At 41.4% G+C, this 14,162-nt stretch overlaps 1 protein-coding gene across 1 annotated transcript in view; it reads right to left on the bottom strand.

Moving 5' to 3' along the window:
* UACA (uveal autoantigen with coiled-coil domains and ankyrin repeats) overlaps positions 1-11,142 on the bottom strand; it is a 96,046-nt gene extending 84,904 nt beyond the window's left edge. The window contains exon 1 of the mRNA XM_047862650.1: positions 10,908-11,142. Within this exon, the coding sequence (XP_047718606.1) occupies positions 10,908-10,991 (84 nt within the window). The 5' untranslated portion in view covers positions 10,992-11,142. The remainder of the gene's footprint in view (positions 1-10,907) is intronic.
* Positions 11,143-14,162: the final 3,020 nt, after the last annotated feature.

Raw genomic sequence — 14,162 nt, 5'->3', positions numbered from 1 at the left:
GCTCATCCTGCAGGAAAACACCTGCACCGACTCCTCAGCCCCAGACGGGATCCGCACGGAGACCGCAGAGACCCATTCCCCTGTCACAGCAGTTAGTACTTTGTAGCATGTGTTTAAAGAATTCCCCCACCCGACTTCCAGCCTCCTATCTTCCTCATCTTCTCATCCCTCAGAAACACTGTTTGTTTGGTTTTTTAATAAGTAAAACATAGAGACCCCACTTATATCCTTAGGGGCAAGAGACTGGAGCAGATGGTCCTTTGAAGATCCAGATCTCAAAGGCCACAAGGGCATGTATTAATTGGAAAGGAAAAGATCAGGAAAGACTGCCGTTCAGCTGGTTATAAGGGTAAAAAATGGAAAGACCTTTGGTGAGATTTTTCAGTTCGTAATAATAAGAACTAACATTTATTGAGTTCTTAACTTTAATTAATAGTCCCACTTTCCAAATGAGGAAACAAATATATTTAAGTAACTTGTCCAAGGTCACAGAGGGGCAGCAAGATTCAAACCCAAGTGGGCGGACACACTGCCCTGCCTCCATACTGCCTCAGACAAGGTTTCGAGAGGTATGAGTGGACATTCTTTGGCCCACAACTTGGCTTTTCTGAAGCTAAGAAAACACTCCCTTTTCCACATTTATCTACTTGGCCATTGCCATGAATGTCGATATTTCATAAAGTGCTTTTTTAAATATAAAATGTTGGGGCGCCTGGGTGGCGCAGTCGGTTAAGCGTCCGACTTCAGCCAGGTCATGATCTCGCGGTCCGGGAGTTCGAGCCCCGCATCGGGCTCTGGGCTGATGGCTCAGAGCCTGGAGCCTGTTTCCGATTCTGGGTCTCCCTCTCTCTCTGCCCCTCCCCCGTTCATGCTCTGTCTCTCTCTGTCCCAAAAATAAATAAACGTTGAAAAAAAAATTTAAATATAAAATGTTAATTTGTCAAACCTTGACAACATATCAATAAGGTCAGCATTAAAAACGTATCATCCTCCCCCGCCAAGAAAGTATATACCCTAGGGTACACACTTGTGTGCACACACCTCCAGCTAGTAAGCCCACAATTTTTAGTTCTACTGGACTCTCAGATCTTGCTTCACCAATTTGTCCTCCAAAATATTTAAAACCAAGAATGATAGGATAATATGTTGGGCAAAGACACACACACACACACACACACACACACACACACGCGCGCGCGCACGTGCGCACAAAAGCAAAAAGGGATAATATCACAAAATATGACAAAGTAGAATTCAAGACAAAAGTTGAATAGGACAAATTAAAGACTTTTATACCACTAGTTACACTCCACAGTGAATGTAAAAAAATCCAAGATTCTTAATGTATCAATTATCACAAAATTAAGTACAGGGGCGCCTGGGTGGTGCAGTCGGTTAAGCGTCCGACTTCAGCCAGGTCACGATCTCGCGGTCCGTGAGTTCGAGCCCCGCGTCGGGCTCTGGGCTGATGGCTCAGAGCCTGGAGCCTGTTTCCGATTCTGTGTCTCCCTCTCTCTCTGCCCCTCCCCCGTTCATGCTCAGTCTCTCTCTGTCCCAAAAATAAACAAAAAACGTTGAAAAAAAAATTTTTTTTTAAATTAAGTACAAAAACTAAAAGTGGCAATAAGCCTAGAAATATGTTCACACTCCCTAGCAATCAAAAACACAGATTAAAGCTGTAATTTTTTTCCGATCAGGTCGACAAATGGGTTTAAATGATAGTGCCCGTTTTGGAAGGGTGTAGTGAATGCAACAATTTCTACACTGCTGGAAGGAACACAAATTGGTTTTGAGACTCAGCATAAAAGGCCTTCCTTCCCTCTAAACCTTCCTCTCTCTCATTTTCTTCGGTACATACATGGTTTAAGATTCAAACGCCATCTCTTGGAAATCCTGTCAGTTCACATGGATAAAAACGTGAGTTCCAGAGTCAGGTTACCTGATGTCCACTTATTAGCTATGACACCTTAGGCACACAAATTACTTAATTTTGTCTGTAAAGTGACAGCAATAGTACCCACTCCTTAGGGTTGCTGTCAGGATTAAGTAAGCCAATGCAAAACACTTTAAACAATGCTGGGACATACACGCTCAGTACATATTGCCTATTGGCGCTTGGATTTCTTATCAATAATTTCTTTTTACGTAATTGACTAGTATTTGCTAAGTATTCCTGGTGGGGCATTTGTATCTGCTCAAATCATTTCAAATTGCTTATAACTTGAAGTACAAAGCGTATCAGAATCAAAGATGATCCAAAAAATGATACATGTATCATCACTGTTATCAAGATAATTAAATTCTGATTGAATAATAAAGAGGCAATATGCAATCTTTAAAAAGAGCATGACCAGTGGCTTATGGCATAGTAAAAAGCATTGCGGGTGACTTATTTTATTATCTTCAACTGTATTTTGTTTTCTATACTGAACATGTATGACTCTTAGGGCACGGGGAGGGGAAGGTTTTTAAAACAACAGGCAGTCACTTATCTTGACTGCTTCAGTCATACACTTATTCTCCCTCCAGGGCACTTGCCAGGTCTGATTCAATTATACAGTTCATCCCATCTCATCCTTCACCACAGCTTTAGTAACTATCATGGCTCATCTTTTGCACATCACTTTGGAGACTATACCATTCTGAAATAAATTCATCAATGTTCGTAATAGTCAAGACTCCCGAGGCTAACAAAAATCCAACAGACAAAACCGTTTTTGTGACTACAAAAGGGTAATTCTTTTCTTGTCTTTTTGTGTTATATATTTAAGCCTAGAAGAGAAAACCTATATAAAGCTTTTAATTATTTTACGATTCAGAATAAGGAGGCATCAAGTGTATATTATCCTGCCATTCTGTTTATAATTTCAGGAAGTGCATTTCAACCATCATTTTTTGGGAAATTTCCTACAGAAATCAATTTGATTCGCTCTTATATAACTAAGCTCAAGCAGGTGGAAATGTTCGACAATTTATTATATGCCTTAGGTGTCAAGGCAAATGTTTGCATGATTGCTAACAGGACACTTAAGTCTTCTAATAGGATAGACATGAAACACAGGAGTTGTAATGTTTAAGTTTAATATTCTTGGATGTAGATTTCTTTACCAAGTATGTTGCTGGCTATTAGCGCATTCTAGGCAGGAAAGAAAAGAAGGATAAACTTGTTAACTCCTACCCATACAATAATTTCTTCACATGAAATTTTACCAATTGAGAAATCTGTCTGAACAAGGACTTAAATTTGTCAAGGAACTCAAATTCTTTATTCTTGAGAGAGAGAGAGAGAAAGAGAGAGACAGACAGACAGACAGCATGAGCAGGGGAGGAGCAGAGCAAGAGAGGAACACAGAATCCGACGCAAGCTCCAGGCTCTGAGCTGTCAACACAGAGCCCGACGCGGGGCTCGAACTCACAAGCTATGAGACCAAGGCCCGAGCCGAAGTCAGACTCTCAACGGATTGAACCACCCAGGCACCCAGGAATTCAAATTCTTAATTCAAGTTAACAAAAAAGAAAAGCTTTCCTTTATTCCCCTCTAGCTGCCACCCTCCAGCTCCTCACTCTGAAATTTTCATCCGCACCTCATCTGTGCCACCCTCTATGGTAACACCAAGGTTCCTTTCCACATCTGATGCTCCCTCAATGCACTATGGAATTTCACAGCTCTACACCACTGCGTTTGCTGTTCTTTTGCCTGGACAACCCTTCAAACTGTCTATCTGGCCCAGGCTCAAGCTTCACCTTTTCACCTCCTCCTCCTCCACCCTACACATCTGTGCACCCACAGCAATTTATATACACCTCTATCACTCCCTGGCTTTTAACATACTGTATTATATGTCTGGCTCTTAAAACTTTTGAAGGCTGTGGCTAGATCTTTCTCATTACAGAATTTTTAGGACATACACAAAATACAATAGTATCACAAAAGTAAATACAACAGTATCATGAACCAGCCAACTACAACAATGAATTCATGACCAACCCTGTTTCAACTCTACCCCCTACTACTCACTTCTCCCATCCTCCCACTCACAGATTATTTGGAAACAAATCCCAGACTTCACATCGTTTCATCTGTAAACAATATACTTCTAAATGTTTCTCTGAAAGATAAAAACTCTTTACAAACATAACCACATTGCTACCATTATCACATTTAAATCTTTTTAGGTAATGGTTCCACAATGCCATCACTTATCCCGGTGGTGTTTACATTGCCTCATTTTATTTTTATGATTAATCAGGGTCCAAATGAAGTCTATCATTGCAATTGGTTAATATGTCTCCTAGATCTCTTTTAATCTCCAGATTTCTCCATTTTTTTTTCTTATTATAATTTACTTTTGAAAACTAAGCCATTTGTTCTAAGAGTTTCCCATGATCACAATTACATTCACTGCATCCCCATGTTGCTCTATACCTGTATTTTCTGTTAAATGGAGGCTCTTTGGGCAAGACTATTCATAGGTAGTAATGAATATTTCTATTGGGAGAAACAGACAACAACCCATCTGGTTGTCTTTCCCTTTGAGACCTTAGTAGCCACTGATAATCACTGTCTGTGCTCTAGATCCATCAATTCAATAGGAGCTGGGAAACTGTGACATATACCAATTCCATCATCCCAACTTCATCTATCAGCTGGGATGAAAACACCTTGTATAAAAAAGAAACCTCCCTCATCAAATACTTGGTTGGCTTAAGGAAAAGTATCATACTTCATTCTTTGTCTTTATTTTCTGGTTCTTAAAAGAATACATCGGCTCCCTAACATCCTCCAAAAGTGACAGTTTCTCTTTGTTTTGTAATCATTATTATGAATGCACAGATTTAAAGACTAGTACACTGCCACATTATCCTTATTGATGATGGAACTGTCCCAGCACTGGCCACGTGGGAACCTCTTCAAGTTGGCTCCTGAGTCCGAACCTTTGATAGCCTCTTTGCTTTCTAGTGTGACAGAGGATTCCAGGCTCCACTTACGCATTTTCTGCTTCCAACTTGGAATTACCTATTTCTTCACGGAGGACTTAATTATAATTCACTCTTGAGCCTAACTTATGTGTTCCATCAACGTTTTCCAAACTAAATAGGGTCCAATTCCTGAACTAATAATTTTAAATTTGAAAAATGTGGATCGTGCACAATAAACAAAGATTTACAATCATTATTTCACTCTTATTAATAAGCAATTAAGGGGTGCCTGGGTGGCTCAGTTAAGCGCCTCTTAGTTTCCGCTCAGGTCATGATCTCACAGTTCATGGGATCAACCCTTGCCCCCCCACCCCCCGACCCCCACCCCATCAGGCTCTGAGCTGACAGTGCAGAGCCTACTTGGGATTCTCTCTCTCTCTCCCTTGCTGTCTGCCCCTCCCCACCCTCTCGCAAAACAAATAAATAAACTTTTAAAAAAAGAAGTAATTAAAATCCTTAACTACTCAGGTCCCCGAGTGGCTCAATCAGTTAGGCATCTGACTCTTGATTCTGACTCAGGGCATGAGCTCACAGTTTGTGAGTTCAAGCCCCACATTGGGCTCAGCAAGGACAGTGCAGAGCCTGCTTGGGATTCTCTCTCTCCCTCTCTTATCCTCCTCCACTTGTCCTCTCTCTGTCTCAAAATAAATAAATAAACTTAAAAAAGAAATCCTTAACTACTCATCATTTAAGTTCTTGAATTCCCCGTGTACCAACTCAACTGTCTACTTTAGTATTATAATAAAATTCAGCAATTCAAATAAGCATGATCACCTGCAGTTAAAATCAAAAATATAAAAACAGGGTTTCTTTATTGTGATCTTCCTTCAAGAACCGCAAGAAATGCAATGCAGGGATAACTCTAGGAAATTGTCTGAACAAAACTTTAATTAAGTTAAGTGTTTTTAATTAAAGGTTGGCATCCTGGGGGCGCCTGACTGGCTCAGTCATGAAGCATGCAACTCTTGATCTCAGGGTCGTGAGTTTGATCTCCAGTTGGGTGTGGAGATTACTTAAAAAAATAAAATAAAATCTTTAAAAGAAAACAACAAAAATAAAGGTTGGTATCCTAAATGAAATCGAATAAACAATGCTCAATTAAGTATCATGAGTTTAAATGTAACAATTTGTGATCTTAATTCTTACTATTCACATCACCCAAAAATCATTGTTATAATAATGTTAACATCTTTTCAAATGTACTCCAAAACAGAAAATGCTTCTCAAAATCATAACTGAGACAAAATTTAATCTTTTATACTTTCTAAACATCTCAGACTTGTGTTCTTAGTGGGAATCAAAGGAATTTTTTGAAGATATTTTTCAGTTGCTGTATCTGTAACTCTAAATGTGTTTAGAAATACCAATTATTTTTTCAGGTTACTGAGATATTAACAAGATGCTTTAGAACGTATTTGGTTGCTCATTCATAAAATTCATTGCCCCCAAATCAGAGTAGCCTAGAGAAACAGCAGAAAACTAACTGCAGAACCTCCCATCTCAGAGATAACTAACAATCAGCATTTATTCCACTACAAATGATAAGTGTAAGTACAGTTTAGGTGGAACCCCCTTCCAAAATGTCTGTTAACAGTATCTGTTACTGTGACTGTTCTGGAAATACAGTCTCTTAATTTTAATTACTCAATTTTCCTAGTCTGAACTAGGTGAAAACGGAATAGTCTATTCTCACTGTACACATAATTGTATACATAATTGTACATATAATTGCATATGTAATTGACTAGATTTGAAATAGCATTTACAGTCATTCAATTATCCCTTTCAGAAATCTGAAGCTCCAATTTAGTGATTAAGATAAATGTCAACAACAAAAATAGTTTTATTTTATGATTAAAATATGCAGCTATCTCCAGATTCATCTAGTATAGGACAAACTCTCAAACATATTTTACCCACAATTTATAATTATGAACTACATTTTTATATATATATATATATATATATATATATATATATATATATAAACATAACCACTGTTGAGTGAACTCTAAACTCATTGGCATATTTATAACCATGGTACTATTCAAAATATTTTAAATGACTTTTTCTTTTTTAATAAATTTTTTTTTAACGTTTATATTTATTTTTGAGACAGAGAGAGACAGAGCATGAACGGGGGAGGGTCAGAGAGAGGGAGACACAGAATCTGAAACAGGCTCCAGGCTCTGAGCTGTCAGCACAGAGCCCGACGCGGGGCTCGAACTCACGGACCGCGAGATCATGACCTGAGCCGAAGTCGGCTGCCTGACCGACTGAGCCACCCAGGCGCCCCTTAAATGACTTTTTCTACATATAACTTAGCATGTTAAGCTAATAATCTGTATTTCACATACTATAAAATATTTACATACCTCAGTCTATTGTTAATGCATCTCTTTCAAATAAATAACCTTAAATAAATACAAGAAGAAAAAGATTTATGAAATACACATGTTAAGATTTTTCTTCCTCAAATCAAAGTTGTGCAGAGAACATTATGATGATTACCATGATAATTAAATGACTGCTTTAAGATTCAAATTAGGTAATCATGGGGGTAAAAGGGAGGGGGGGAAGCAAGATATATATATATATATATATATATATATATATATATGCCTTAACCAGATTATTCTATATGGATCAAACACTTATAACACTTATAAAACATGGAGCAAATTAAAAAACTAAAAGAAATTAGGTAGATTTTTTTTTTGCTTAATATTACAGAGTAAAAAGATGAAAATATAATGTAAACCTAAAAGTCACAAAAGGTTGATAAACTGAATTGCATAAAAATAACCACTTTCTGCATAGCAAAAGCCACCATAAACAAAGTCCTAAGATGAATAACCAACTAAGAAAAAATATTACTCCTACTAAAATGGCTAATTTCCATGACATAAAGTATGTACAAATGAATTTAAAAAATCAACAACCCAATAGAAAAATGCAAAGGATAAACTGTTCATGAAAAAGAGAAAAGATCTATCGGGAGTTGGATTGGAATAGCATTGAATGTATGGGCCAACTGAAAGTTGATGTTCTTAAGATAATGAGTGTTCCAATCCAAAACATGGTTATTTATCTCCTTATTTAGGTCTTTAGTGATTTTCAATAAAATTTTGTGATTTAAGAAAGAAAGAAAGAAAGAAAGAAAGAAAGAAAGAAAGAAAGAAAGAAAGAAAACATGCAGCAGGCTCTTAAAAGCATGGAAAAAATAATTTCTCACACATTGGGTACATGATGTATGGAAGGAAATTTAACATTCTTCACTATTACAAATGCGCGTATCCTTTAACCCAGCAATTCTTTTAGAAACTGATCCTACAAGTGTACATGCACACACACACGCACATACACACACAAACTTGAAATATACACAGGTTTATTCATCATTGCATATTACAGCAAGGATCCGAATGGAGAAGCTCTGATTGGGCCTAATTATTTACAATTAAAAAAATGATATAGAGGGGCGCCTGGGTGGCGCAGTCGGTTGAGCGTCCGACTTCAGCCAGGTCACAATCTCACGGTCCGTGAGTTCGAGCCCCACGTCAGGCTCTGGGCTGATGGCTCAGAGCCTGGAGCCTGTTTCCGATTCTGTGTCTCCCTCTCTCTCTGCCCCTCCCCCGTTCATGCTCTGTCTCTCTCTGTCCCAAAAATAAATAAACGTTGAAAAAAAAATTTTTTTAAATGATATAGAATAGTACAGTATGCTATCATTCCCATAAAGCGTGAATATTTATATTCATATTTGTTTGTATGTGCTACACTCTGAAGGAATATGCAATTAACTGGTAACACCAACAATATATACACGTGTGACCAAATCTGACTGACATTTGGGATTATGGTATAGATTGAAAGCAAAAGGAATCTATTTCTCCTGTACATTCATTTCATTCTATCTTGGTTTGGTGTTATTCATCATCACACTCATTTATTTTCATTTAAATATTTTACAAAATTTATTCTAATGTCTAACTTAAACAGAAATGCTCACTTTTTCTTTTTTATTATTTATTTATTTTGAGAGTGAGAGAGAGAGAGAGAGAGAGAGAGAGCGCGCGCGGGAATAAGCAGGGAAGGGACAAAGAAAGGGAGAGAATCCCAAGCAGGCTCTGCGCTGTCAGCATGGAGCATGAAGAGGTGCTCAAACTCACGAACCATGATATCGGGACCTGAGTTGAAACCAAGAGCTGCATGCTTAACCGACTGAGCCACCTAGGCGCCCCAAAATGTTCACATTTTCTAAACAGGCAGATTCTGTCTTTTTTATACTATGTATTTCTCTTTATTTTTATGCTATTTTAAGAAAAAGAATACTCAGTTTAGTAAATACTAAAGATTTAAGGTTGGAGAGATGCACTTCATGTTCCAAATGTATAAAATGCAAACTGGCAGGCTAACAGCAATAACAATTAAATACTCTGCATTTCTAGAGGAGAAAACAGGATAAAATTAAGGTATAGAAACCTCCCACTGGGATGTGGATCTGTAGCCAAACAAAATGGGAAAATATAGCAAATAAATATAGAAAAGCTTATCTTTTACAAAGCTGAAAGGCAACCTGCACTACAAAAAAGTTTAATCTTTAACTACAGTGACCTCTGGTATCACTAAATATTTGTCAATTATTATTTTAAAAAACAACGTGAAGCAAAGAAATCTCTTATGTGCTTATAAAACAAGTCCATGCTTTATTAAACTTCAAACCATCAAGTATCGTGCCATCTGTAACTTTCCTTTTTTTTTTTTAACTGGAAATTAAAGAGCCTAGTTTTGCCACAATGTCCTGTTAAGACCGAGTAAAATCATCGCAGAAGTAGGCGAAGAGAAAGCCACAATTCTGAATTAACTCCTAACCAGAAGTAGATTAAATAGTATTCTCATAAAAAGCACACAGAATCATTTAGTACAATTTGTGCCACATTATAAAGGCCCTTTTTAGTAACTCCAAGTGGGCAAACTGGGAAGTTTGGGCATCCCATCTCGTGTACGTTTCTGACTCTTCGCGACTTTTTAAAGCAACCTTTCATTTAATAACGCAGAATTTTGATGACACTGCCATTCTTCTGACTTGCCAAATTATCCAAATCCCAACATCTGCAGTCAGGCTGTTTCTCAAGATTTCTGATCTGCTGCCAACTAGAGAGAGGCCCTGAGTACTCGTGAGCGTGCACGCTGAGGCCGGGCTGCCGAGCGCCGCCCGCCTGTCCCCCCGCACGTCTGTCCCACAGGTGAAGCTCGGCCCCGCAGGACCACCACCTTCCCAGCGTCACCACCACTTCCAGGACCGCTCCCTACGATGCTTTGTCTGCATCTGCGCCCTAGTCCGTCCGCCTCACTCAGAAATCCAGCTTCCCCAGTGATACAGCGACGGCGGCCAGCACCCGACGTCCCCTGGGCCTCGGAGTCTCGGACCCGAGGAGGGTGCGGAGTGCGACCGGCCGGCACCCGGGCCGCTGCCCTGCCCACCCGGATCGTGGGGCGCTAGTCCCCCCCGTCCCGGCCCCCCGCGGGCCCGGCCCGACAGGACGCGCGTGGGGAACCGGGCCAGCCCCGGGCGAGGGGAGGGGCCGGGGTCGCCGGGGAAGAGGGGAGCCAGAAACCCGGGATGGAGGGAGGACTGGGGCCGATTGAATCCCGGAGCGCCGGAGTTTCATCCAGGAGTTTCGGGGACCTGGGGGTGAGCGGCGGGGGCTGTGCCGTGGCGGCGACGGGGAGGGTCTCCAGGGTCTCCGCGCCGACGCCGAGCCCCGGCCCAAGGGAGGAGGAGTCCCCGGGACGACGGAGAGGGACGAGCTGAGAGGAGGTTGAGCAGGGCGGCGCGCGCTTCCGAGCAAAGGACCCCGCGGCTCGCGGGAGGGCAGCGCCGGCAGCCCTGGCAGCCCAGGACACGCACGGGCCATGGGACTCACCGCGCTGGCGGTGGCGACGGCGGCGCCGGACGACGCGGGGCCGGACGCCTCCTGCCTCCTCAGGCGGGACTTGAGACTCTTCATGGCCAAGTCTTCGCAGTCCGGCTCCTGGCGGCGCGGCGCGCCCGAGCCGCGCGCGAACCTTCAAGTGTGCGGGCTGCGAGCGCGCGGCGAGGCGACGGAGGCGGCGCCGGCGGTCCCGGCCCCACCTGCCACCTGGGGGGCCCCCCGGCTGCCCCCGGCTCCGGGCCTGCGGTGGGGCTCCCCTTCCGCAGCCAATCCTCCCGCGGCCCTGGCGGGGGTGGGGCCGGCTCCGGCCAATCGGAATCCGGGAAGGGGGCGGGACTTCCCTTTCAAACTTCTTAACACCCTTCCTCTCCCTGCTGGAAGAAAAGTTTAGAACTTCAGCCGCGGGACTGGCGGAGGTGAGCGGTGGCTACTTGGAAGGACGTGGGAACCAGTCTCCAGGCCACCGGTGCCTGCCTACTTTAGTGGTCTCAGGTCTAAAGAGAGCAGAGGGTCCAACCTAAGCCAGCTCGCGTATTGGCCGGATCCCACCCCACCCCCCCCCCCCCCAATCTCCTACCCATGTGCTTTTTCCCAAGTTAAGTTCCCTTTCTTTCGTCTGGTCCCAGGAAGAACACACAGCTTTCAACTTCCCTGCCGTCGGCCGGTGTTTTACTACACAAATCCCAGTGCCTGGAAACAACCACACGCATCTAAACTCCGGAAACATACCACAGCCTCTAAGGAATAAGGTGCGGGCGCAACAGAAAAACATACAGTTAAGAACAGACTTTGAAAGACGTTACAGTAAATGTTAGATGGTCAGTGATTATTTGTTGGGGAAGAACCTGCTGCTTTAGAGAGAAAGATGGAATGGCGGGGGAGAGAGAGTGGGAGAGCATCAATAAAATATAGTGGTAAGGACAGCGGTGAAAAAAGGAGAGACGAAATTTTTGAGAAAAAGAAATAAGTATACCTCTAACCCTTTGTGCTGTGCCAAGGAAAAAGGAGGAAACAAGGTCTAGTGCTTTCCATATAGTCACATTTTGCTACACTTTTTGCTTTCTCACTTCATCTTCCCTCTCTGCTCTAGTATTCCCTACTTAGCCTACTGAATTAGTTTGTACTCCTCCAAAAAAGAAAACGAAAAAAGCCTGCATCTTCCAATGAGAATCCAGGCTTTCAGTAATACTATTTCAGGTAAAAACTTATAAATTAATATGGATAGTAATATATTTCTTGGTTCTCAGCTGTAATTGTCCTCCTTCTCCTCCCCCCCCCCGCAACAAAAAGTATTTAACTAATATCTATTAGATCAGTCTGCACAGATTTTGTTAAGACATCACAATTCTCTGAATCCAATCCATTCATTTATTTGTTTATCCAACCCACACATATGTTTAAGGAGTACTATACACAGCTAGTTACCAGAGGGAAAATAATAAACATGATATGTTGCTTTGCATCCAGGAAGTTTACAATCTAGTGAGTAAGACAATAAAACAGGTAATCTCACTGAAGTATGTAGAGTTTGCCTCAGCTGCTAGGAGACAACATAGATAGCCCAGTTCTACAGTCTAAGTTCAAGGAAGATCTGATGGAAGAAGCAAAGCCTGATTTGATACTTTAACTTATTTAAAAAAAAAAAAAAATGACCCACATAGCCAAAGTGATACAAGAAGTTGCCAAAGGAAAACATATCATGGCCTTTTCTTCAAAATATTTTTCATTTTCTGCAAAAATACACTAAAGCTAATGAATTAATTCGTCCTGTCCAGAAATTCGGATTAATGAGAATCATTTAAAGGAAGGATGAAGAGGGGCGCCTGGGTGGCTCAGTCGGTTGAGCATCTGACTTCGGCTCAGGTCATGATCTCACGGTTCATGAGTTGAAGCCCCCCATATGAGGCTCTGTGCTGACCACTCAAAGCCTGGAGCCTGCTTTGGGTTCTGTGTCTCCCTCTCTCTTTGCCCCTCCCCTGCTCGCTTGCTCTCTCTCTCTCTCTCTCTCTCTCTCTCTCTCGAATAAATAAACATTTTTTTAAAGGAAAAAAATTTTTTAAAGGAAAGATGAAGAAACAGGCAGGTGAGCAACACCCAGTAGTTTGCTTTTAATATGACATCTTCAATCATCATTAGGGTCCATTTTTCCCAGCAAAATATTTATTCTAGCAGGCACCCATTTGAAAAGACAAACAGTCCATGTTTCTGACTAACAATGGATTCTTTTTGTCTGAAAGGTCAGTGGCTTCCTTTAGAATTTCCTTAGAAGTAACTCAAGGTTTTATTTAAATACTGTTAAAAAAAATTTTTTTTAGAGCTCTCTTGGAGAGGCAGCATCCAAAGATTGCGTTAGCCCTTAACAAAAAAGTAATTAACAGTGAATTTTGTCTTGATTAGTTCTATGAAAGGAAATTTCTTTGACTCTTCCTCTTTCCTCAGATCCACAACCATTCAATTTTTGGTGGCTCTTAATAAGGGTGCCTGTGGACAGTTGTGTCTCTGTCTTCACCTGCCACTACAAAGCCAAAATTATCCCATATCGGGATATTCTAGAAGTTTCCCAACCAGTCATCCAACCTCCAGTCTCACCTTTCCCATCACTAGTAAATTACTAGCCATCCTCAAAAGTCTTAACAAAATATTCCTCCCTTGCTCAAAAACCTTCAGCAGCTAATGAATGAAATCTAACTCCTTTACTTGGCATTTAAAGCTCTACAACATGAGCTCAACCCTGTTCTCCATCTGACGCTCCAAGCAAATTACTCTTCAGTTAATTCCTCAAACATGGGTCATGCCTTTCCATGTCCACGTCTTTATGAGGCTATTCCCTCCTCCAGGCATTTGCTATCTACATTCAGCTAACAAACTCCTACTCCCTCCAGGAATGATTGGAAAAAGGCACAAGGTGGCTTCTGGAGTACTGTACTATTCCATCTGGTTACCTAACCAGAGCGCTGGTTACGTAACTAGTGTGTTCCATTTGTGAAAATTCAGTTAGCCTGTAGTCTTTACGAGATGTATGCTTTTAAGTGTGTGTGCTATACTTTAATAAAAAGGTTTTTTAAATCATACATCTGTTCTAAGTGCCCTCCTCTATCATAGAGCCTTCTCTGATCACTCCACTGGAAGTGATCTCTCCATCCTCCAACGGGTTAAATTGGGTCTCCTATGATACTAACAGATATGTTCTGAACAAGCATTTCGCTACTAGACTCCAAATTCCTTAAAACTAGGGGATAACTGATA

This window comes from Prionailurus viverrinus, chromosome B3, assembly GCF_022837055.1.
Source record: "Prionailurus viverrinus isolate Anna chromosome B3, UM_Priviv_1.0, whole genome shotgun sequence".
NCBI lineage: Eukaryota > Metazoa > Chordata > Mammalia > Carnivora > Felidae > Prionailurus > Prionailurus viverrinus.
Note: the sequence above shows the minus strand (reverse complement) of the source record. Positions and strands in the feature narration are given on the sequence as shown.